The sequence below is a fragment of the Penicillium concentricum genome (genome assembly GCF_028827145.1).
Source record: "Penicillium concentricum strain IBT 3081 chromosome Unknown utg000006l_segment0_segment0, whole genome shotgun sequence".
In the NCBI taxonomy this organism is placed as follows: Eukaryota; Fungi; Ascomycota; class Eurotiomycetes; order Eurotiales; family Aspergillaceae; genus Penicillium; species Penicillium concentricum.
The window spans coordinates 877,056-897,257 of record NW_026622759.1 but is presented as its reverse complement, the minus strand read 5'-3'; the positions used below and the strand labels follow the sequence as shown (position 1 = coordinate 897,257).

Sequence of the window (20,202 nt, the reverse complement as noted above, 5' to 3'; positions counted from 1 at the left end):
AAAAGTCCGGTGGATGAATTGGCGCGTGTCATGGAATATGGTAGATACACCAATAAGGTGACTGCTTGGATAAATTGTATACCAAGTCCTCCGTGGCCGATACAACATAGAGCCATTCCAGGAATTAGAGTTGAGTGTAAATCAATCCAGCCTTAAAGGGATCGACTCCGTGTCTGAAGATGTTTCACATCTGGGATGTTCCCCCACCATGAAGTAAGCTTAGCCATGTGACCGGACATTTTACTTGGATGAGCATTGTCTCCGAGATTCAGTCTGTGCTCCTTTTTGCAGCTTGGTCCGTGTTCGCTTTTCTGGCGTTTCGCCTGTTTCCTTTAAGAGTCAACGTCAGGTGTGAGGTTTGAGAACAAGAATTTCTCCGTCTTGGCAAAGTGATTTTTGTCGATCTTTGGGGAGTTTGTTATCACATCAATCACAGTCTAAACTGTGAAGATCAGACGATCAGGTACAGGTCCACCAGAGCTGTCATGGGATCCACTAGAAGCTTTCGAAATAATTTCGGCGATTTGCTGGAGAAATAGGAAGATAAAAATATAGTGTTTCATCTATAAGCCAGGGGGAAAAAAGGATGACTCTAAATGTATTCTATCCATTAAAAATGTGTAGTCTATATAATGATGTGTGGTATACAAAAAGAAGCAAAAATGATTACACAGCTATACATAACCATAATTCAAAGATCCACTCCAATCACCTAGAAGGCGACGGGCAGAGGACGCTCCAGGTAGCCACGCCACTGAGGGAGTGCGCGCTCACCATCGGCGCCTTGGCTCTTCTTCAGATCCTCAATAGCACTGGCGTACTTAATCAAGGTGGCCTCGGAGAAAGCAGTGTTCATGATAGCGAGACCAAAGGGCATGCCCGAGACATCGCTGACGCCAGCAGGCAGAGTGATAACGGGGTATCCAGCCTGGGCAGCGATCTCAATGCTCTGAGCGACATCGGGAGGCACAAGGAGACCGTCGAGAGCAACGTTGCCGTGCTTGAGGGCAGCATCGATACCCTCCTCGCGGGTAGTGCGCTGGCAGAACTCCAGAGCCTGGAAGTAGGTCTCGTCCATGCGACCCTTGGTCTCGAGGGAAGCAATGAGACCGTCTTGGCCAGAGCCAAAGGCAGGGTGGATACCGGGGAGACCGCCCTCGGAGCCGTAGTTATCGATGTTGTACTGGACGAGGTCCTCGACGGAGCGGACGTTGGTGTTCTCGACCTCGGAGAGGTAGTCGCGCAGGTTGTTGTAGAAGTCGACCTTGATGTAAGAGTATGAGGACTCGTTGGCATAGCCGCGGGTGGTACCGTAGTCCCAGTTCCAGCCGTCGGGGGAGACGATCTCCTTGTAGTGGGGCAGCTCGGTGCCGTTGATGACGGTGGCACCGGCAGACTCGATCAGATCAACCAGGTCGAGGAGCTGGGAGATTTGGTCGGGGTCGCCGAGAGCCCAGAAGGACTCCCAGGGGATACCGAAGACGGCGCCCTTGAGAGCGGTCTGGTTGGTCAGGAACTGGGCGTAGCCACCGACGGGGGTGAGGCCCTCCTGGGCGACGGTGTAGTTGTCGCGAGAGTCAATACCGTAGATGGCGTCGAGGGCGTAGACGGCATCACGGACGGTCTTGCCGAAGGTGCCGACGGTATCCTGGTGGGCAGATTCGGGAATGACACCGGCACGGGAGGTCAGACCGACAGTGGGCTTGATGCCAACAATGGAGTTGCGCTGAGCGGGGTTGATGACACTGCCATCAGTCTCGGTTCCAAGAGCAATAGGGACCAGGTTGGCGCCGACAGCGACACCAGAGCCAGTGCTGCTGCCACCGGGGTTGACGGTGAAATTGTAAGCACTGCGGCACTGACCACCACGGGCACTGAAGCCTTCGGAGTAGTTGTTGGAGCGCATATCGGCCCACTCGCTCAGAGCAGCCTTGCCGAGAAGCAGAGCACCGGCCTTGCGCATGCCGTGAACGACGTGAGAATCACGGGGCACGACGTTACCGAGCAGAGCCCAGCTTCCGGCAGTGGTCTCCATACGATCCTTACTGGCGATGTTGTCCTTGACAATGAAGGGGATACCGTGGAGAGGACCACGAACAATGCCCTTAGCACGCTCGGCATCGAGCTTCTGGGCAATGGAGAAAGCATCCGGATTCACTTGCAGGATAGCGCTAGTAGGACTGTTAGCCAATAATTCTATGACCGGGATTAAACATAACATACTTCAAGTAAGGCTGGGTCTGGTGGACGCGGTCCATGTAGCATTCCAGCAATTGGACGCCGGTGAAAGTACCAAGCTCCAGCTGGGCCTGAATCTGATCAATAGTAGCCTCCTCCAGCTGGAAGCCGTGACAGGGACGCATAGCGAACTGGGCAGCACCATCGCCACCTAGGCGAGGGAAGTCGTAGAGGTAGGGATCAGTGAGGATCTGGGATTCGACTAAGCTGTCGGTCTGTTGAGCAACAGCGGAGCTCACCAAGGCGAGACCGCTCACTAATGTCTGAATTAAAGGTGCCATGATGGGAACTAGATTGCCAAACCCCGCCAAAAAACCATGTGGCAGAGAAACGTTAATATTTCGGGGGAGTTCGTGTTGTTATACTCCTCACGTGGATCCGGCCTGGTTGCGTGACTAATCGGATAAGTCCGCATCCAGGACATTTTTTACCGTTTTCCTATTTCCCAATTCAGTTCTGTATCTCTTTTGTTCTAATTCTATCTGTTTTGGTCGACATTTCTATTGGATCTATTCTAATTCTTTCCACTATCTCCGCTGAACTATTGGGAATTGTGGCGTTGTTCACCAGGAACCTTGAAAAAAAAAATGTTCAAAAATGTTCAAAATGACCAAAACGGCTATTTAATCTACTTTTGATTAAATTAATCTACGTCCTACCGCGGAAAACCATGGTCGGCTACGGAACCAAGACACCTTCCTAAAAGATTGCAATTTGACTGGAGCCGAAGAATCTGCCGACTCCATCTCGTACCATCGGACCCGAGTTGTGCTCCGTTCGATCGATCCCGTTCCACTGTACACGTTTTGATTGGTAGTCTTGTCGAAGGACCCCCAATTGGTGCCAAAAATTTCGACCATCTCGGCTGAGCTCGGCCATTACGCGATAGACTTTGATATTGATAAAGACCCCGGGGGTTTAATATAGCGACGTGGCCTATCATATCCCAGGATACAGTGGAAAAGCCACTTAAGGTCAAGTCGCGTACTAAGCGATTTTCACCCACGTGGGAGAAGCCTATTGCCTTTAGTTCTGCAGACTTAGGGCTCTTAATTTATTTTTAACTTACTATAAATCTGACAGATAACAGCTGTCTAACTCATAAATTGGGTGTTTCGAGGTATACTTCAGTTAATCGGGAACATATAGCATTAGATAATTGGATGTTCTAATCGGGAATGTTTCAATGTAAAAAGAGAGTTTGAACTCCACAAGCTTCGGTTCTCAAATTCCATGGTTCCACGAAGGATATCTGTTTGGTACAGAGACCCCGTTGGTCACTGGCCTCGATGTTCCCTTGGAATTATTAAAAGTAAGACCCACTTTCACTTTCCCCCAAGAGAATGTTTGCCATTGAGGGTTTCCTTGGGTTATAGTGAGCCTTGTCCCACCTTTGATATCGTCATTTTTCCCTGTCTTGATACCTCTACATCTTTCTTACTTCTAATCATGTCGCTCCTTTGAATTTTAATATGACTATACCCGATGATATTCTTGCTGCACATGCAGCAGGGAGGATCCCCAGCGATGTCACTCTCAAATACCTCGCCGAGACCCGCGATAGCCCCGCCATTGTGGGAATCATCTTCATGATATGTTTCACCGGCCTGTTGATGATTGTACGACTATACGCCCGGGCATTTATCGTGAAGAAGATTGGTTTGGACGATGCACTGGCAATCGTGACATTGGTAAGGCTCATCCACTTTTCACCCCAGATCGGCACTAAATATGCACGGCGATGCATGGCGGCTCGATTATCATGCACGACAGAATTGGTTAGGGATAGCTACCAAAAATATAGTAACTAACAATATATCCCATTGCAGGTCTTCTACATTACATTTGTCGTCCTCTCCATTATCCTGATCAACTTAGGAAGTGGTCGCCACATCGAATACATCCAATATGTGCTATCACCTGACACCGTCCGTGACACCGAAGTCCTAGACTTCGTCGCCCACATTCTCTATACAACGGCTCTATTCCTCTGCCGTCTCTCCGGTCTAGCCTTCTATTACCGCCTCACAGCCCGCTCAACAAAACTCCACCTGAGCATTATCATCGCCGCACCCCTCCTTCTCGCCGCCTACTTACCCCAGATCTTCCTCCTGATCTTCCACTGCAAACCGGTAACAGGGCTGTGGCCCTACGAGTGGCAAGTCGAGCCAAAGACCTACAAATGTCTCTCATGGGGACTCGTGTACTCGGTGAACTCGGCTCTATCGCTCGCATGCGACCTACTGATGTTCGTCATCCCGGCCGCACTCATCAAGGGACTACACGTCTCCTTGGAAAAAAAGATCAAGTTATCAATTGTGATGTTCCCCGGTGTCTTGTGAGTAACTCATTTCCCCCAAGCAAGTCCCACAAATCTAATACCACACAGCGTAATCGTCATTTCCGCAGTTCGCGTCTGGCTCGTAGCAGTGGGCCAATGGAACTCCGACGGTAGCTGGGCCTATAATCCAATGATGTGTGTCGAGAACGCCGAGATCGCCGCAACTCTAGTGGCGCTCTCCGTGCCAGCGCTGAAACCCGTCTTCGGAAACCTGTTTGCGCATCTCACCGAGTACACCTCCAGCCACACACGCACGCGCTCGACAAAACTGCACAGCCTCGGCCATTCAAAGACTATTGGTAGTGGTGCGGTCTCCAGCAATCGGGATAGCAAGCGTCTCATTAACTGGTCTAAGATTGGGAAGGATGATTATGAGATGATGCCTTCCGAGGTCTCGGTTTCGAGAGATATTAGAGGTGGCTCGAGCGGAAGTGATGGCAGTAGGAAGGAGAAGAAGAAGCATGGTTCGAGGAGTCCTGGGATTCGGGTTACGAATGAAGTTAATATTAGTCGTGGGGAGGAGAGGGTTAGTGTTGAGAAGCCTGGGTCTAGGGAGAGTTAGAGGGGCTTTTCTCTTTGTTTTAATAGATATAGAGACTACTTATATGACGTTAAATGTCTTTCGTTACGATATTCTACGCGCTCTGCATATATGGCGTGAACTATCATTTCGTTTGCTGACGAGACCTCGCTCTATATCAACACATAGTATCAGACACGCCATATAAACAACCTGTTCATCCAGTCCTTTGTCGCCGTGGCTTCAGACTGTTAGGCATGAAACGAATAATCGAAGCAATATAGACAAAGCTCGGGATTTTCTTGGTTGAAAAAAGACCTCGATGTTTTGACGTGTGAGAGTGAAACTCACGATGACTGGCTTGCCGCCATCCAACAGCTGAGGGCTATTTTGAGGACGTTTCAATAACAGAAATGCGATATAGATAATGAGTTCGCACAACTGTATCGTGGGCCATATATAAACAGTATATTCTGTCTCGATAATTACGCATATCGCCATCTCAGTCTCATCTATTCTCCTAAGCCCAGTTCAAGTTATGAAATTCTTCAACTTCAAGTCCTACTTTGCTGCCACTACCACAGCTCCAGGAGCTGTTCCCACTGTTCCCACTGATCCTGATGACCCAGGACCACCACCCCACCCTCCACGCTCGCATCTCAGAGTCAACGTCAAAACACCCACCCATATTTGAACTCGTGTCCTGCTATGGGGAAAGCAATATCCTCTTTGCAACAACTCTCGAACAGTACTACAAGCTCGATGAAAATAAACTTGACAAACTGATCAAGTTTTTTCATCAAACATATCCCCCAACTCCAGAAAATACTAGTCCACGGTATTCTATTGGTGAACTCGGCAATCCCCCGAGGATTAATCCATGGCTCCGACCTGACGGGGAGCAGTTGTATGAAGCACACGCAACGAGGGTTGAATACAAGCGCTGCGAGTTCGGCAAATTTATTGGATTAACCAAGGAGCTTGTGGATCCCAAAATCAATCCGCTCAAATATCAGGAGGTGTATGACAAGCCGGCGGAGAAGCCAAAAACCCTGACAAAACCCTCTGGTAAAAGACCCTCTCCAGTGCAGGTGCCCCGGGTGCAGGTGCTTCTGGTGCAGGTATTCCTGGTGCAGGTACTATGCAAAAACGTGATGGACATAGACGTGATAAACCAAAGGGGTTCTTTGCGTGGCTTGTTTCTGGTGAATAGATGACGTTGGTAATTTCTTTTTGGGGGCTGGAGGCGTTCAATAGTGCAGCGTTTAGTTTGTTAGTGAGACATGAAAGTGTGATTATCTTCGAGTTGGGTCCTCATTCGGCGCTTAAAATCTGTCTTAGTTTGAGTTCCGTATTGTGGGGATCACTATATGTCCATTGGGTTTGGGGTGGATATAAAATTGCGTTGGAAGCGCCTCGGTCTTTGCCTTCTCTTTATGCAGAAAATGGTCCAAACAGATCCACAGTTTAGAGAGTTCCTGATCTTACATTGCCGGATTCCGAGATTAAGCTTGATCTCGCGATGTTGTCAGATCAGCTTCACATCTGAATATCAAACCGGTTTGCTTCGGAGCAAACTCGATGGCCCCCAATGCCAATGCTGGCCCCAAATGCAACGTTGTCATTTTAAATGCATGAACCAACCCCTTTAGGCTGTAACTAGTTCAAGCTGATTATCAATTCTAGTGCTTACCAACATGATCAAATAATCCAGACCGATTCTAATACGAAGCTGGTAACGATCAACTGTCATGCAATGAACTTTCGATGTATAAAAGCGCGAGAACATCGGTGTTCTAGAGAATAAGACATCTACTTTACTACATTGACTCGTCCCAGTAATCCTTGGTCAAAAACATTCATAATTTCCACGACTATTCAAAATGACACTTAAATACCTCATTACAGGAGCGACTGGAGGCCTGGGTGCCGGAGTCCTCTCCTACCTTGCTGCGAATGTCCCGGCATCAGAATATGCCGCAGCGTCCTCGAAAGAGGAGAATCGCAAACAATTCGAAGACCGAGGGATCGCATTCCGACTAGCAAGCTATGACGACCCCCAGACATTAGAGACCGCATTCGAAGACGTGGAGAACATCTTCTTCGTTAGCACAAACACCTTCGACATCGAGAAGCGGCGCAAGCAGCACCAAAACTTTGTAGTAGCAGCGAAGAAGATGAACGTGAAACACGCAAGTCATCAATCTCCCCACACAACTACCCCAGCTAACATGGAAGCCGCAGTTGTGGTATACATCTCTTGCATTCGGCGGATACAATTCCGACTCCAAGGCAGCTGTCCAACAAGGCCATCTGATGACAGAGGAAATGATGAAAGAGTAAGCCAAGCCTCGACCGTGACAATCTATCCATCCCCACTAACACCAACCAGAACCGGTATCAACTTCACCTCCATCCGTGAGGGTCTTTACACAGACGCATTCCCGATCTTCATGGGCTGGTATCCAAGTACATCTACCGTTTACCTCCCCTCCGATGGACCGATTGCCTTTACACTGCGGTCGGAGCTAGGCGAGGCGAATGCGCGACTGATGATTCGGGGCGGATACGACCGAGAGACCGTGCTTCTCACTGCGCAGCAGACTGTCACATTCTCTGAGATCGTGGATCTGATCAACGAGACAACCGGCCGAAATGTTCAGTTCGAGCTTGTCTCGCCGGAAGAGTTTGTGCGGTTGAAAACAGCTAGTGACGAGGGCGGGAAGGGGGAAGGGTTCTTCCAGGCGCTGTTGTCGTGGTATGAGGGTATTTCCAAGGGAGAGACGTGCACGATTGATCCGCTCATGGCGGACCTGCTGGATCGACAACCCGTGCCCCCACGTGAGGCTATTCAGGCTTTCTTGAGGGAGAATCGGGACTATGAATGGCATCAGAACTATGTTAATCGCAGTTAGTTAGTCATTTAGCTAGTGGCTAGAAAAGTCGAATAATAATGTTAATATGACAATGTGGCAGTTTCCAAAGGCATGTGAGTCGGCCGGAGTAGCCGTTATCCAGTCTCGGCAACCAGATCGGGAGTGGCCTTGGAGCCTGAGGCACCCACTTTTGTGGGTTTTGACTGGGGAATCACTCCAGAGCTGATCAATAAAGGGTTGTGGTAGATAAGATAGGAAGATTGATATACTGTAACAATCCTATCATACTGATATTTCCAATTGACCAGTTTTCAACACATATACCTATAGCTATGTGAGCGTAGTATCGGCAGTAGATCAAGTCACCGCCGTGTCCGCCCGAGGCTTGTAAACACCCTCGCTCTGATTGGCTGAGACCCGCTGATGTCAGCATCTACACACCCGACCCGTCAAACCCGAGGTTACTAGCGAAGAGACTCCTTGGACTTCATTTTACTGTTGAGGATCTCTGTTGGACCGTGAATCTCGACTTCGTCGTCGCTACATTCACACTTTTGAAATCTCTCCCCTCTTCTTTCGTCTTTCTGCTATCAACCCCAGTTTCTCTACCCTCTCCACCATCTCTTCCTTTTCGCCTCGGTGTTTTTCACATTTCCGATCACCCGTCATGGCCTCCCTCCGTACCACCTCGCGATTGTTCGCGGCATCGCGGCCAATGTTCCGCCCTGCCTTCGCTCGCACCTATGCGACCGTCGAGCCTACTCCCTCCGAGCAGCCTAAGATGAAGACCTTCAAGGTCTACCGCTGGAACCCGGACACACCCAGCGAGAAGCCCCAGATGCAGTCCTACGACCTCGACCTGAACAAGACTGGACCCATGATGCTCGATGCGCTCATTCGGATAAAGAACGAACTCGACCCTACCCTGACTTTCCGGAGATCTTGCCGTGAGGGTATCTGCGGTTCTTGCGCTATGAACATCGACGGTGTTAACACTCTTGCCTGCTTGTGTATGTACCCGGACCCGCACATTCGCTTTGTCGAAGCACCCGACAGCTCCCGACTGAATGCTAATTCTTTATCCGTATAGGCCGCATTCCCACCGATACCAAGTCCGAGTCTCGCATCTACCCTTTGCCTCACACTTACGTCGTCAAGGACTTGGTCCCTGATATGACCCACTTCTACAAGCAATACAAGTCTATCAAGCCATATCTCCAGCGCGACACCCCCACCGAAGATGTGAGTTAACTTGTATACCAGCATCACCTATAAAATCTAATAATTGTCAGGGTCTCGAATTCCGCCAATCCCCCGAGGATCGCAAGAAGCTCGACGGTCTCTACGAATGCATTCTGTGCGCCTGCTGCTCAACCTCCTGCCCTTCCTACTGGTGGAACAGCGAGGAGTACCTTGGACCCGCTATCCTCCTCCAGTCCTTCCGTTGGTTGGCCGATTCCCGTGACGAGAAGACCGCCGAGCGCAAGGCCGCTCTCGACAACAGCATGAGCGTCTACCGTTGCCACACCATTCTCAACTGCACACGGACTTGCCCCAAGGGCCTGAACCCAGGTCGCGCCATTGCCGAGATCAAGAAGATGTTGGCCGTCTAGATTTGTGGATATAAAACGGAGTACCGCGGAATTTTCTTTTTCTGTCCAATGCCTTTCCAGTCGCCTTTCCTCTGTTTCTCTATTTCCTATTTTCGTTTTACTTTTTTTCCGACTATTCCACGGATGTTTCTATAGGTGTAAATTGTGGACCTTTGTTTCTTATAGGAATGCACTGGTAGTCCATTCGGCTGATGATAGCGCAACCTATACCTTTGTATTGTATCAATCTATCAATCTCGATATCTGATATTTCCATATAAATCCATATACAACAATCTACAAGTATAGATTGGTCAACACCATAACTATGTCCCTAATAACAGATGCTAAGCGAATCCCCAATACACTTATCCCTGTATGGGCTAGGCTTACTCGGCTATGCCCACACTAAAACCACTACCACGCTAACAAGCCCACTTCCACAAATCTCATGATACCGACACGAGCGATACTCAACTGGGCTGTTAGCACAGTTGGTAGTGCGCCCGCTTCGCATTATTGCGAGCGTGCGGGAGGTCCTGGTTTCGATTACCAGATAGTCCATTGTCTCTTACTTTTTTGGGCCAAGTCTCGTACAATCGTACTTGTCTTTTTGCTTTGTCCTCTTGTTGGCTGCAGATAAAAGCGGGCTGTGAAATCCAACACCTCAATACCAGGATATTAATTGGCTGCTCAAATGGTGGGCTCACACGCGTGCTGTATCTCGTCATCTACATATCACATCACATCCGTTAAAACCAGGGGGTGTCCCATTGTTCCCGTGGTCAAGGACGAGGAGGAGTGTGCTCGATCTGACCCTAGCGTTTGATGCGCCTGCATCTGCACAGTGGGTGAAATGGGATAATACTCGACGAATGGTAGCCCTATATAGTACATTACCGACTCCTTGGAGACGTATTGGTACCCAGGAATGGTTGCATTGTCAAAATAAGCGTGTTGAATCAGGAAAGAGATCCATTGTATTCCCGTACGCTAGCTAATGCACTATGCACTATCTATGCACTACCTAACTCGTGGGGCAATTTCTTCCATCTGAACATGTCATCGCCCCTCCTATATAATAAACGGCTTTCGCTCCTCTTCCTCGCTATTAGTGAGCTATTCGCCTATAATGGATTCCTTGACACTATTCGTGTCCTTAGCGGCGTTGCCGTTGGGACTGCTGGCTTTTCGCACTGTGTACCATCTGTACTTCCATCCGCTGTCCAGGTTCCCTGGTCCAAAACTCGCTGCTGCAACCTCTCTCTACGAGTTTTATTATGATGTAATTAAAAGCGGCATGTATATCTGGGAGATTGAGCACATGCACAAGAAGTATGGTGAGTATATACATCCGTTGCAAACTAACAAACACATGCCAAAATGTACAATTCACTAACTCATACAGGCCCCATCGTGCGCATCAGTCCACGAGAAATTCACATCAAAGACCCAAACTACTATGATGAAATTCACGCCGGCGCCTCGCGCAAACGCTCTAAAGATCCTAAATACGCCATAGCTTTCGGCGCGCCCAACTCCCTCGTAGGAACAATAGCGCACGACCACCACCGCTTCCGCCGCGGCCTGCTGAGCAACTACTTCTCCAAACGCTCGGTGGTTGACCTTGGCCCGTCCATCGACGACAAGGTCAGCAAGCTAATCGCGCGCTTCGAGCAAGCCCACGAAGCCGGTGACGTGCTGCACTTGCAACTAGACTTCGCTGCGCTGACCGCAGACGTTATTACCGACTACTGTTACGGCTGGAGCTACGGCTACCTGGACGGCGAGAAAGGATCGCGAAGTAACGACCTCGTCGACGCAGTTAACGGACTGATGGTTATGTTCCACATCAATCGGTTCTTCCCATTCCTGATTACCGTTTTCAGGAATGTATCGCCTACACTTCTGCGCTGGCTGCAGCCGCAGATGGCAGATTTGTTTGATTTAAAGGCTAGGCTTAGACAGCAGGCGAGTGATACTCTGCAAAAGCAGGGTCTGCGGAAACTTGATCATGAGACGAGGCCGACTATATTTGATGCGTTGACGAGTTTGGAGTTACCCGATAGTGAGAGGACGCTTGATCGCCTGGAGGATGAGTCTGCGCTGCTGCTTGGCGCTGGTACCGAGACTACGGCTAGGTCTATTACTGTTGCGATGTTTCATCTCATCAGCAATAAGGAGATTATGGCGAAGCTGCGGGCGGAGTTGAAGACTGTGCTGCCGACACCGCTGTCCAAGGCTTCGTGGGTGGATTTGGAGCGATTACCATATTTGGTAGGTTCTCGTTTATGGACCCTTTCTTAGTTCCGTTTGGATTGCTGATTTTGTTATTTCCCGAACTAGACGGGTGTCGTTAATGAAGGTCTACGTCTCAGCCATGGCATGACAGCCCGATTGGCTCGTGTTTCACCGACCGAACCCATGCTCTACCAGGATTGGACTATCCCTGCAGGTGTAAGTCAATGATACCGGTTTACTGGGCCTCCCGGTGCAGCGCTTGGGCGTGACACATGACAGCGAGCCTAAAGGCGGTTCGTCTTTTTTGGAGAAAATTACTGATAATTGTCTATTGCAGACTCCGGTCAGTCAGTCGAATTATTTCGTCCATATGGATCCCACGCTCTTCCCTGAGCCGGAGAAATTTGACCCAGAGCGTTGGGTCCGCGCTGCAGAGAAGGGGGAGTATCTGAGTCGGTATATCGTCTCGTTTACCAAAGGGAGTAGACAATGTCTGGGAATGAAGTGAGTTATATTTATGCATCACCTCGCACGTATATACTAAGACTTTATCTAGTCTTGCCTATGCGGAGATCTACTTATCTTTGGCACATATCGCTCGTCGCATCGACTTTGCGCTGTATCAAACTACTACTGATAATGTCTGTGTTTATCGTGATATGGGAATTGGATGTCCGGAGGTTGGTTTGTTTGGTGTTAGGGCTACGGTGGAAGGTCTTGTCAGCGAGTAAGGTTGTGATACTTTAGGCTGTGTAAGTTTTCTCTCTGGTGAAGTTTCCTCTGTTATGGTAATTATGATGGTGATGTATGAGAGTTGAGCTTGTACTTTTGTCGATAATACTCTTTTGTGGTACTTTTTAACGTGCGTGTTGGTTATGCAGGTAACCGTGTTGTGGGGTATGTTTCACTTGATGTGTACTCGGGAATCAACGTCCCTTGCACTGGTAAGCATTTGGATATCTCTTTTATATGTCTGGCTGAGAAATAACCTCCCTAATACGTCACCAATGTGAGCCAGGAGATAATATTTGAGATGAATATATATCCTTAAAGACCCATCCTAGGGGTGAGCTATGTAGCAAGCATATACATATTACACTTTTTCATTTTGGAAACTAAACTGATCTCTATGCTTGTTGAAAGTATAGATGCTTCCAATAAGTACATCAAGGGAAGAACATAAATCCACAAAACATGATAGAACTGTGTCTGAGCCCTTGTGAATTGAATAAATTCCAACATAGACCTCAATCCCAGACCTATTTCTCACGGAAAAACTCACACGTATGGATTGCGAACAACTCGATCATTGTTATTTCCACGTTTGGGGCAGCACTCTTTCCACTCTCCACTGCGATCCGTAATACAGTTCTCGGCGGTGAAGTCCAGATCACGCCAGTCGCCAGGCCATTGTACCGAGAGCCGGCAAGGAGGAGTCACTTCAGGATTCTGATCGTTACCGTCGAACATAGCATATAGCTCAACGCTGAGTATGCTATCACTCGTCGCATTGGCGTCTAGATCTGTTAGCTTAGCCCCCCAATAATGGATAATGATACTACTTACGGTAGGGTTCCTCCTCGGGACGCAATCCAACCCTGCCGAACGAAGGCGCGCATTGCTTTGAGTCCTCAATCATAATACAGCCGCGCTCAACGTGCTATTATCTGCATTAGTCGTAGATAGGATTGACAGGAGTCCCATTGAGCAAACTTACAATGTCGGTACCATAACCTTTGCTAGGCTCTTTATCCAGACAGGTCTTCTGGATCCAGGGACGAGTACCGCCTAGGCGTTTGATGCGCCAATCAACCGGGGAGTAGGAGTAACCAGGCGCGCCGGGGCATTCCTCAATATCTTCAGGGGGAGACGGAGACGATGCAGTAGGAGAGGGTATCGGGACGAAAGTTGTAACTGGATCAGCGCGAACGTTGATCAGCTTGTTACCGCCCTGTACGACAGCAAGACCAGTCACCGAGCTGGCAAGGTGAGCCAAAATGACAAGTTCGAAACGCATCTTGAAGCGAAGATCGAATAGACGAATGTTGATAGAAGAGAAGAGTTAGATGATAAACAATTGAATTGTCGTGCTAGTGATGTCCTTTATATATGATTTTTATCTTCATATTGATATTCCCAAGGCAGGTGGATCTAAGGCCACTAACCAGAACGGGTGAATGGTAAATCAGTACATATCACCAGAAAGGGTAAAAAGTAAACGGTTTTACCTGAACTTCCCAAGCGCCAAACACCATACCTGGTTTTGGTGCACCCCGGCAGATACCAGATTTTCACCAGATACCAGATCTAGACATTTGGTATATTTGTATACAGATACTTCAGTAATTCTTGCTTAGTGCAATATATCCAAATGCAAAACGCTCAATCATCCGTCAGTTCCTTGACTCTCGACACATCTTGTATAATTATACAATAAAATTCAAACTACAGAGCGAGATATATAATAAACAGTCCCTAAAGAGAGGGTTTCAAATATATATAGCGCAGGCAATCTACGCCCGAAGGGTATAGTCCTTTGGGGGGATCGTCACATAGATCGTCGGTAATCGTCAGAGAGTGTGTGTGCGTGATTCTTAAAATAGTAACCTTGCGCCCCCCGGCATCTTCCGAGGCGTTTTAGATTATGTAGCATCTCATATACAATCTCATTTGGGGATTTAAAACGGAGTTCTGACTAAAAAGACACAATTTCTTGAAATTGAAGCTATTCCCACGGCAATCCTCGGACTCATAAAATCCCAGGCGTTAAATGCCCTATTCCCACAACAGTTGAAATGATAGGTCCAACGGCACGAAGGATCGCAAGCTCAGACTTAGGGCACGCCACGCCGGAGCTAGCGGAGAGACCTTTGTAAGTACGGTTGGAATAGCTTCAATGCCGAAACTTAGACGGTTGGAGGGGAATCAACTTTGTCAAATATGGAGATCTGTACGATCAGAGAAGCTTTAACGCTAAATATTTGATTAATCTAAGAATTTGTGCGGAAATTGCACCAAGACTTAAACCACCCCTTAAATATGAGCGCCTAGGCCGTCATAACGTATTTCACCCCAACATACAGAGTAAATGCGATAAATTGTAACTTAATAGCTCAACGGTAGTCTATATGGAGCTTTTCTAATAGCTTAAGTCTTTTTAGGTCTTATCTTCTCTAGGAAGTTTGGAAAATATTTTATCACTTTATGATTGCGATATATATATTTTTTGGCTTTAAGCAATATAATGTCCAATACTATGATAATGCATGTTTTCAATTTTCTTGAAATTGATACATAGACGAACGATAATGACACGGACAAGGTGGTTGTTGGGATATAAGTTTGCGATGTGCTTTGGGGTGCTTGTGTGGCCGGTTCGCATATGAAATACATTGGATCATTGGAAAGTTGTTACTGCAGTCGTTTCTAAAATTGGTTAGGTGACCTATTGTAAACCCGCAGACCCCCCAAGCGAAGGATTGAGACATACATGGATTGAATGGTAGGCACAAGATATGCCAGCCTCAGCCCATATTAAGCAAACCAGTTAGGGTTGATAGGTTCATGCTCCATGCAACCCAATTCATCACAACAAGGTATACATTATCATATCCAAGACACATATCAGATCTGACGCGATCCTGCACCTATGTGACTACAATGCAGGAAAAAGAAAAACACAAACAGTCTGAATGCAAAGTAAGCATGTACATATGAACAGGCTGGCACTGCAAGGGGTGATTTGGGTTGCTAAGGGATACCTCCGCGTGCCAGAATAACCCCTACACATTCATCGCCCTTTGAAGTTTCGAAGGTATCTGACCACCTTACGGGGTAGACGTAGGGTCCCCGAAGACTTTATCCTATAACGACTATCTAGTATACTAGTATGCAACGCAGTCTGTTCTTTCTAGAAACCATCGGCCCAACAAGATAGATCTTGAGCAACAATCTGGTTAGGAAAATCAATTGCCCAGATTGCTCTACATTGAAAAATTTATGTGTTCTTCAAATGATTGACGAGGGGCCCGGAAGAAGCTTTATGTGTGCCACCATGTCAGCCTCATCCATTACCTCCGATATCATCCAACCCATAAGGGTGCATCCTTTCTCTACATAATATTATGATCGTCGGATTTGATCTCCAGCATTGACAAGCTTTCCTCTTTCCTGGGCAGATCCCTGGGCGATCATTCCACAGGAACCGAGCATACGCGGCGATTGGAACCCTTCGAAGCCCCCCTATAGGCATAGGCGCTGCTATGTGGTCGTCATCCCTAGCGATGTTGATCACTATCTAAGAGCTTGAGGTATGGAAGACGCGAAACAGAAATCACAGCAGTGCATCCAGGGCCTTATATCGCATATTTAAACGCCATTGTAACCCTCTCTCCCGCTCGCCAGCCAGTCCCTCATTTGTTTCTCTGACCATATATACTCTCCTTTATTCCCCAATACGCAGGCTGCCCAACAAAATGCACATTTCATACATCTCCCTGGCGTTCTTCGCCATTGGCGCCATCGCGGCGCCCGCCGCTCCCAAGCCTACCAGCGACGTCGAAGACACCGCTACCGGATTCCCTTTCACCTCAATCGGCTCCAGCATCGAGGACACCGAGGAGGGACTCGGACACTCCTTCTCCTCAGCCCTAGAGGAAATGAAGAAGTCCGCTCAGCACGCCTCTTTCACCTCAGTGTCTCGGTCCAGCCTGCAGAAAGCCACGCCCACTCCCACCAACACAGCCGCGAACTTCCCCGATCCTGTCGTCTCCCAGGCCTCAACTCTCTCTCACGCCTCCCATGTCGCCTTGCAGACCCCTGAGGCTTCCAGTTCTGCCCCAACCACTGCCTCAACCACTCCCTCAACCACCGCCATCCCCACTCCCTCTAAGAGTAACTCTGCTTCTGATTCCTCCAATGCAACTCCCTCCTCTACCGCGGCTACGGCTACTACGTCTGACCCCGTTCGGGGCTTTCTCAAGGGTCTTCCCATTCTAGGGGATCTCGTTGTCGGTTCCATGGGTGGCCTCGGTCTCCATCGTTGAAGTAGTGTCTACATGATGTGATCTTTGTGCGGTGTGGATTATTACCCTCTGTATGAAATGGTTATGCTGGTCACTTCCGCTCTTTTCTTTTCCTTCTCTATCCCTTACAACGGATTGGTGGCTTTTTTTTGCCCTTCTTTATTTGGCAATCACATATATCCAACAGCTTTAGTGTCCAGAATTTGAGAACTGCTTTTTGACTCATAATACATTCTTGAATCGATGACATTATCACACAGAATTAATCTCAACACATAAAACATAAAACACTCCTCATCCCCTAACTCGACGGGTATCTATCCCCAGATCCCAATCGATCAATGCATCCCTCAACAGCCTTCTGCATAGCATTGGTCGTCTCCTCCAACAGCGTCGTCAAAGGCACCTTCCCAGCCTTCTCTGCCTGAACCCTCACATACTCATTATTCAACACCTTATTAATATTAACCTTGCTAACCCCACAATCAATGCACTTCTTAAAAATCTCCTCAGTAAACGGATCCGCCCCATGAAGCACAAGCCTCACCTCCCGCCCAACAGCCTCATTAATCGACTGCAACCGCTCATACTCCAACTGAATCCCCCGCGGTCCATACTCCCCATGAACATTTCCAAAAGCAGGCGCGAGCCAATCAATCCCCGTATCCACAAACTCCCGACTCTCCTCAGGCGTCGTAAGCAATCCCTCAAGATCAGCCGTATCAGCAACTCCATCTTCACCACCCTCAATCCGACCAGGCTCGGCCTCGGTCGCGATCCCCCGCGCATGGCAGTACTCCACCAGCTCGCGCGTCAGAGAAAGGTTCTCCGCCTTCTCGTAGTGAGACATGTCGACCATGATGCTGTCAAACCCGCCCAGATCGGCCGCGTACCGGATTATCTCGGGGGTTTGTGCGTGGTCCATGTGCACGGTTACGGGTACCGTGGCTTTGCGCGCGGCTTCGGCGGCGGCGTGCACGAGGAGTCCGTCGGCGTAGTGGATGGCCCAGGGGAAGAGGAGGATCATTGCTGCGGAGCGCTTGGCTTCGGCAGCGCGGACGGTTGCGAGGATGCCTTCCACATTGTAGCAGCACATTGCGGGGATGGCGTAGTGGTTTGCGGAGGCATGGTCTAGGATGCGCAGGGCGCGGTTTTCTTGGAGGGTCATTTTGATTTTAAGGAGGTAGTTGGGAAATGAGGGGATTGTAGTTTTGCTTTACTTTAGATCAGGGTCTATAGTGTTATATAGAGTGTGTTGACCGAGCTGGTTCGCTTCAGGTCCGAGTGTCGGAGTTGCTCCGGGTTACGTCACTTTGAGCTATTCGGGTCTATACACCCGGGGAAAACATCGGAGTATAGATGGCAAGATTTCCTAGGTTTTGTTTTAAACGTTAAGCATAGCTATTGACTTTATCGAATCAAATCCGAGGACCCCTTGATTACACATTCATTCAACTATTAGGTACCATGTAGTATAAAAGTATAATGTTTTTGGCCTTGGCCAACTTCCGACCTACTACCACGTCAACAAGACCAGGCTCACATCTACTAACTAATCAAAAAGCCCTCAAATTTCAAAATCGGACCCTGGCAAAGCCATACCTTTCGGCAACAACCAAATTAACCGGCTCGGACTTGCGCCGAAGCATCCCGCGTTCTCCCCCAATATCTCCCCCTCATAAAAACCCCCCACGCAGGTCGAACCAGTTTATTTTATTTTATACATTTCTCAAGGTCCATTCGACCAATTGTATACATTTCCTCTTAACAGGCCATTACATCCATCACAATCATGTCCAAACCCTCAATCGGCTTCGTCGGCTTAGGCGCCATGGGCTTCGGAATGGCCACAAATCTCGTGAAAGAGGGCTACCCAGTACACGGCTTCGACGTGTTCCCAGCCTCAGTAGATCGGTTCAAGGCCGCCGGTGGAATCCCAGCATCATCACTTCAGGACTCGGCTAAGGGAAATGATTTCTATGTTTGCATGGTCGCCTCAGCGCCGCAGGTGCAGAGCGTCCTTTTCGGCGATGATGGTATTGTTGCAGGTAAGCTCCAATCCAAACCAACTTACCAACTCAGAAATATATAATTGGGACTAATCGCGTAATCCATTCAGCCCTTCCCCAAAACGCAACTCTCCTCCTCTGCTCCACAGTCCCAGCATCATACGCCCAATCCGTCGCCGCAGAGCTCGCCTCCATCGGCAGGAGCGATATAGCCTTCATTGACGCACCCGTGTCTGGCGGTGCTCTTCGTGCTGCTGCAGGTACCCTATCAATTATGGCTGGTGCTCCCGACGCCGCGCTGGAGAAAGGCCGCTTCCTGCTGCAGGAGATGTCCGACGCAAATAAGCTGTACCTTGTCCCTGGTGGGATTGGCGCCGGTAGTAATATGAAGATGGTGCACCAGGTGCTGGCAGGTATTCACATTTTGGGTGCCAGTGAAGCTCAGGGCTTTGCTGCGCGACTGGGGTTAGATGCGAAGAAGACAGCAGAGGCGATTAAGTCCAGTGGTGCTTGGACTTGGATGCATGAGAATCGGTTGCAGCGGATGCTGGATGAGGATTGGCATCCTGGTGCCAGTGCATTGACTATTATTCTTAAGGATGTGGTAAGTATTTCTGTTGAGTTTGGGGGCTGAGTTGTGCTAATTGTTTTCAGGGGATTATCACGACGTCCGCGCGCCAAAGTCAATTCCCGACTCCGCTCTGCTCCACTGCTGAGCAGGTTTATTTGTCTGCTTTGTTGCAGGGATATGGAGCTGTTGATGACTCGTCTATGGTGCGACAGTACTTTGCTGACCCGATCACGAAGGTCGCTTGTACCAAGTCTGATGAGGAGACGGCGGAGGCGTTGCAGTTGGTGGTTGATATGATGGAGGTGACTAACCTTGTTGCGGCTGCTGAGGCTATTTCGTTTGCACGCTATCTCAAGGTCGATTTGAAGCAGTTTTATACCCTTGTTGCTGATGCTGCTGGTGCTAGTCGGCAATTTATGACCAAGGGGTTGGAGATTATTGAGGGGCTTGGACAGGGTGCCAGTGGGGAGACTGTTGATGCTGCTACTTCTCGTCTAGAGAAGGCTGTGCAGAAGGCGCGGGATCTTCACTGTCCTTTGAATCTTGGCAATGCTGCTTTGACTGTGTTATACATGGCTAAGAAGTCTGGCTTAGGGGCTGAGGGGAGTGCTAGTGTGGTCAAGGCTTTTGAGCAGTAGTATAATTGTGGAGATGAGTTATGAATGTTTATAGTCAGATATCAAATTATGTACAGTCCAATTCTATCTTGATGCTTCAATTAACTGCGCTGAAAGCGCAGCAGCTATAGACTTGACCACATACTGCTCTGACTTGCTAAGTTTACTATGCA

General features: G+C 48.7%; 9 protein-coding genes across 9 annotated transcripts; 6 read left to right on the top strand and 3 right to left on the bottom strand.

Annotated features, from left to right (window-relative positions):
- Nucleotides 1-712: 712 nt before the first annotated feature.
- Nucleotides 713-2,519, bottom strand: N7517_010521 (putative amidase; the record flags this gene model as incomplete). Its single annotated transcript, XM_056728244.1, has 2 exons — nucleotides 713-2,171; nucleotides 2,224-2,519. The coding sequence occupies 2 exons, from the start codon at nucleotides 2,517-2,519 to the stop codon at nucleotides 713-715; spliced, it is 1,755 nt and encodes a 584-aa protein (XP_056574059.1).
- Nucleotides 2,520-3,710: 1,191 nt separating this feature from the next.
- Nucleotides 3,711-5,141, top strand: N7517_010520 (uncharacterized protein; the record flags this gene model as incomplete). The annotated part of the gene is made up of 3 exons (XM_056728243.1): nucleotides 3,711-3,929; nucleotides 4,068-4,576; nucleotides 4,628-5,141. The coding sequence occupies 3 exons, from the start codon at nucleotides 3,711-3,713 to the stop codon at nucleotides 5,139-5,141; spliced, it is 1,242 nt and encodes a 413-aa protein (XP_056574058.1).
- Nucleotides 5,142-6,982: 1,841 nt separating this feature from the next.
- On the top strand, nucleotides 6,983-8,014 carry N7517_010519 (uncharacterized protein; the record flags this gene model as incomplete). The annotated part of the gene is made up of 3 exons (XM_056728242.1): nucleotides 6,983-7,282; nucleotides 7,326-7,438; nucleotides 7,492-8,014. The coding sequence occupies 3 exons, from the start codon at nucleotides 6,983-6,985 to the stop codon at nucleotides 8,012-8,014; spliced, it is 936 nt and encodes a 311-aa protein (XP_056574057.1).
- A 628-nt stretch (nucleotides 8,015-8,642) lies between these two features.
- On the top strand, nucleotides 8,643-9,710 carry sdh2 (succinate dehydrogenase iron-sulfur protein subunit SDH2; the record flags this gene model as incomplete). Its single annotated transcript, XM_056728241.1, has 3 exons — nucleotides 8,643-8,985; nucleotides 9,066-9,217; nucleotides 9,268-9,710. The coding sequence occupies 3 exons, from the start codon at nucleotides 8,643-8,645 to the stop codon at nucleotides 9,586-9,588; spliced, it is 816 nt and encodes a 271-aa protein (XP_056574056.1). The 3' UTR covers nucleotides 9,589-9,710.
- A 989-nt stretch (nucleotides 9,711-10,699) lies between these two features.
- N7517_010517 (cytochrome P450) lies at nucleotides 10,700-12,539 on the top strand (the record flags this gene model as incomplete). The annotated part of the gene is made up of 5 exons (XM_056728240.1): nucleotides 10,700-10,907; nucleotides 10,976-11,844; nucleotides 11,914-12,024; nucleotides 12,146-12,312; nucleotides 12,365-12,539. 5 exons carry the CDS (start codon nucleotides 10,700-10,702, stop codon nucleotides 12,537-12,539), a joined length of 1,530 nt encoding a protein of 509 aa, XP_056574055.1.
- A 547-nt stretch (nucleotides 12,540-13,086) lies between these two features.
- On the bottom strand, nucleotides 13,087-13,825 carry N7517_010516 (uncharacterized protein; the record flags this gene model as incomplete). Its single annotated transcript, XM_056728239.1, has 3 exons — nucleotides 13,087-13,325; nucleotides 13,375-13,468; nucleotides 13,526-13,825. 3 exons carry the CDS (start codon nucleotides 13,823-13,825, stop codon nucleotides 13,087-13,089), a joined length of 633 nt encoding a protein of 210 aa, XP_056574054.1.
- A 2,458-nt stretch (nucleotides 13,826-16,283) lies between these two features.
- On the top strand, nucleotides 16,284-16,853 carry N7517_010515 (uncharacterized protein; the record flags this gene model as incomplete). The annotated part of the gene is made up of 1 exon (XM_056728238.1): nucleotides 16,284-16,853. One exon carries the CDS (start codon nucleotides 16,284-16,286, stop codon nucleotides 16,851-16,853), a length of 570 nt encoding a protein of 189 aa, XP_056574053.1.
- Nucleotides 16,854-17,133: 280 nt separating this feature from the next.
- N7517_010514 (class II fructose-bisphosphate aldolase) lies at nucleotides 17,134-18,000 on the bottom strand (the record flags this gene model as incomplete). The annotated part of the gene is made up of 1 exon (XM_056728237.1): nucleotides 17,134-18,000. The coding sequence occupies one exon, from the start codon at nucleotides 17,998-18,000 to the stop codon at nucleotides 17,134-17,136; it is 867 nt and encodes a 288-aa protein (XP_056574052.1).
- A 624-nt stretch (nucleotides 18,001-18,624) lies between these two features.
- On the top strand, nucleotides 18,625-20,050 carry N7517_010513 (Dehydrogenase multihelical; the record flags this gene model as incomplete). The annotated part of the gene is made up of 3 exons (XM_056728236.1): nucleotides 18,625-18,880; nucleotides 18,952-19,445; nucleotides 19,496-20,050. 3 exons carry the CDS (start codon nucleotides 18,625-18,627, stop codon nucleotides 20,048-20,050), a joined length of 1,305 nt encoding a protein of 434 aa, XP_056574051.1.
- Between the last annotated feature and the right edge of the window lie 152 nt (nucleotides 20,051-20,202).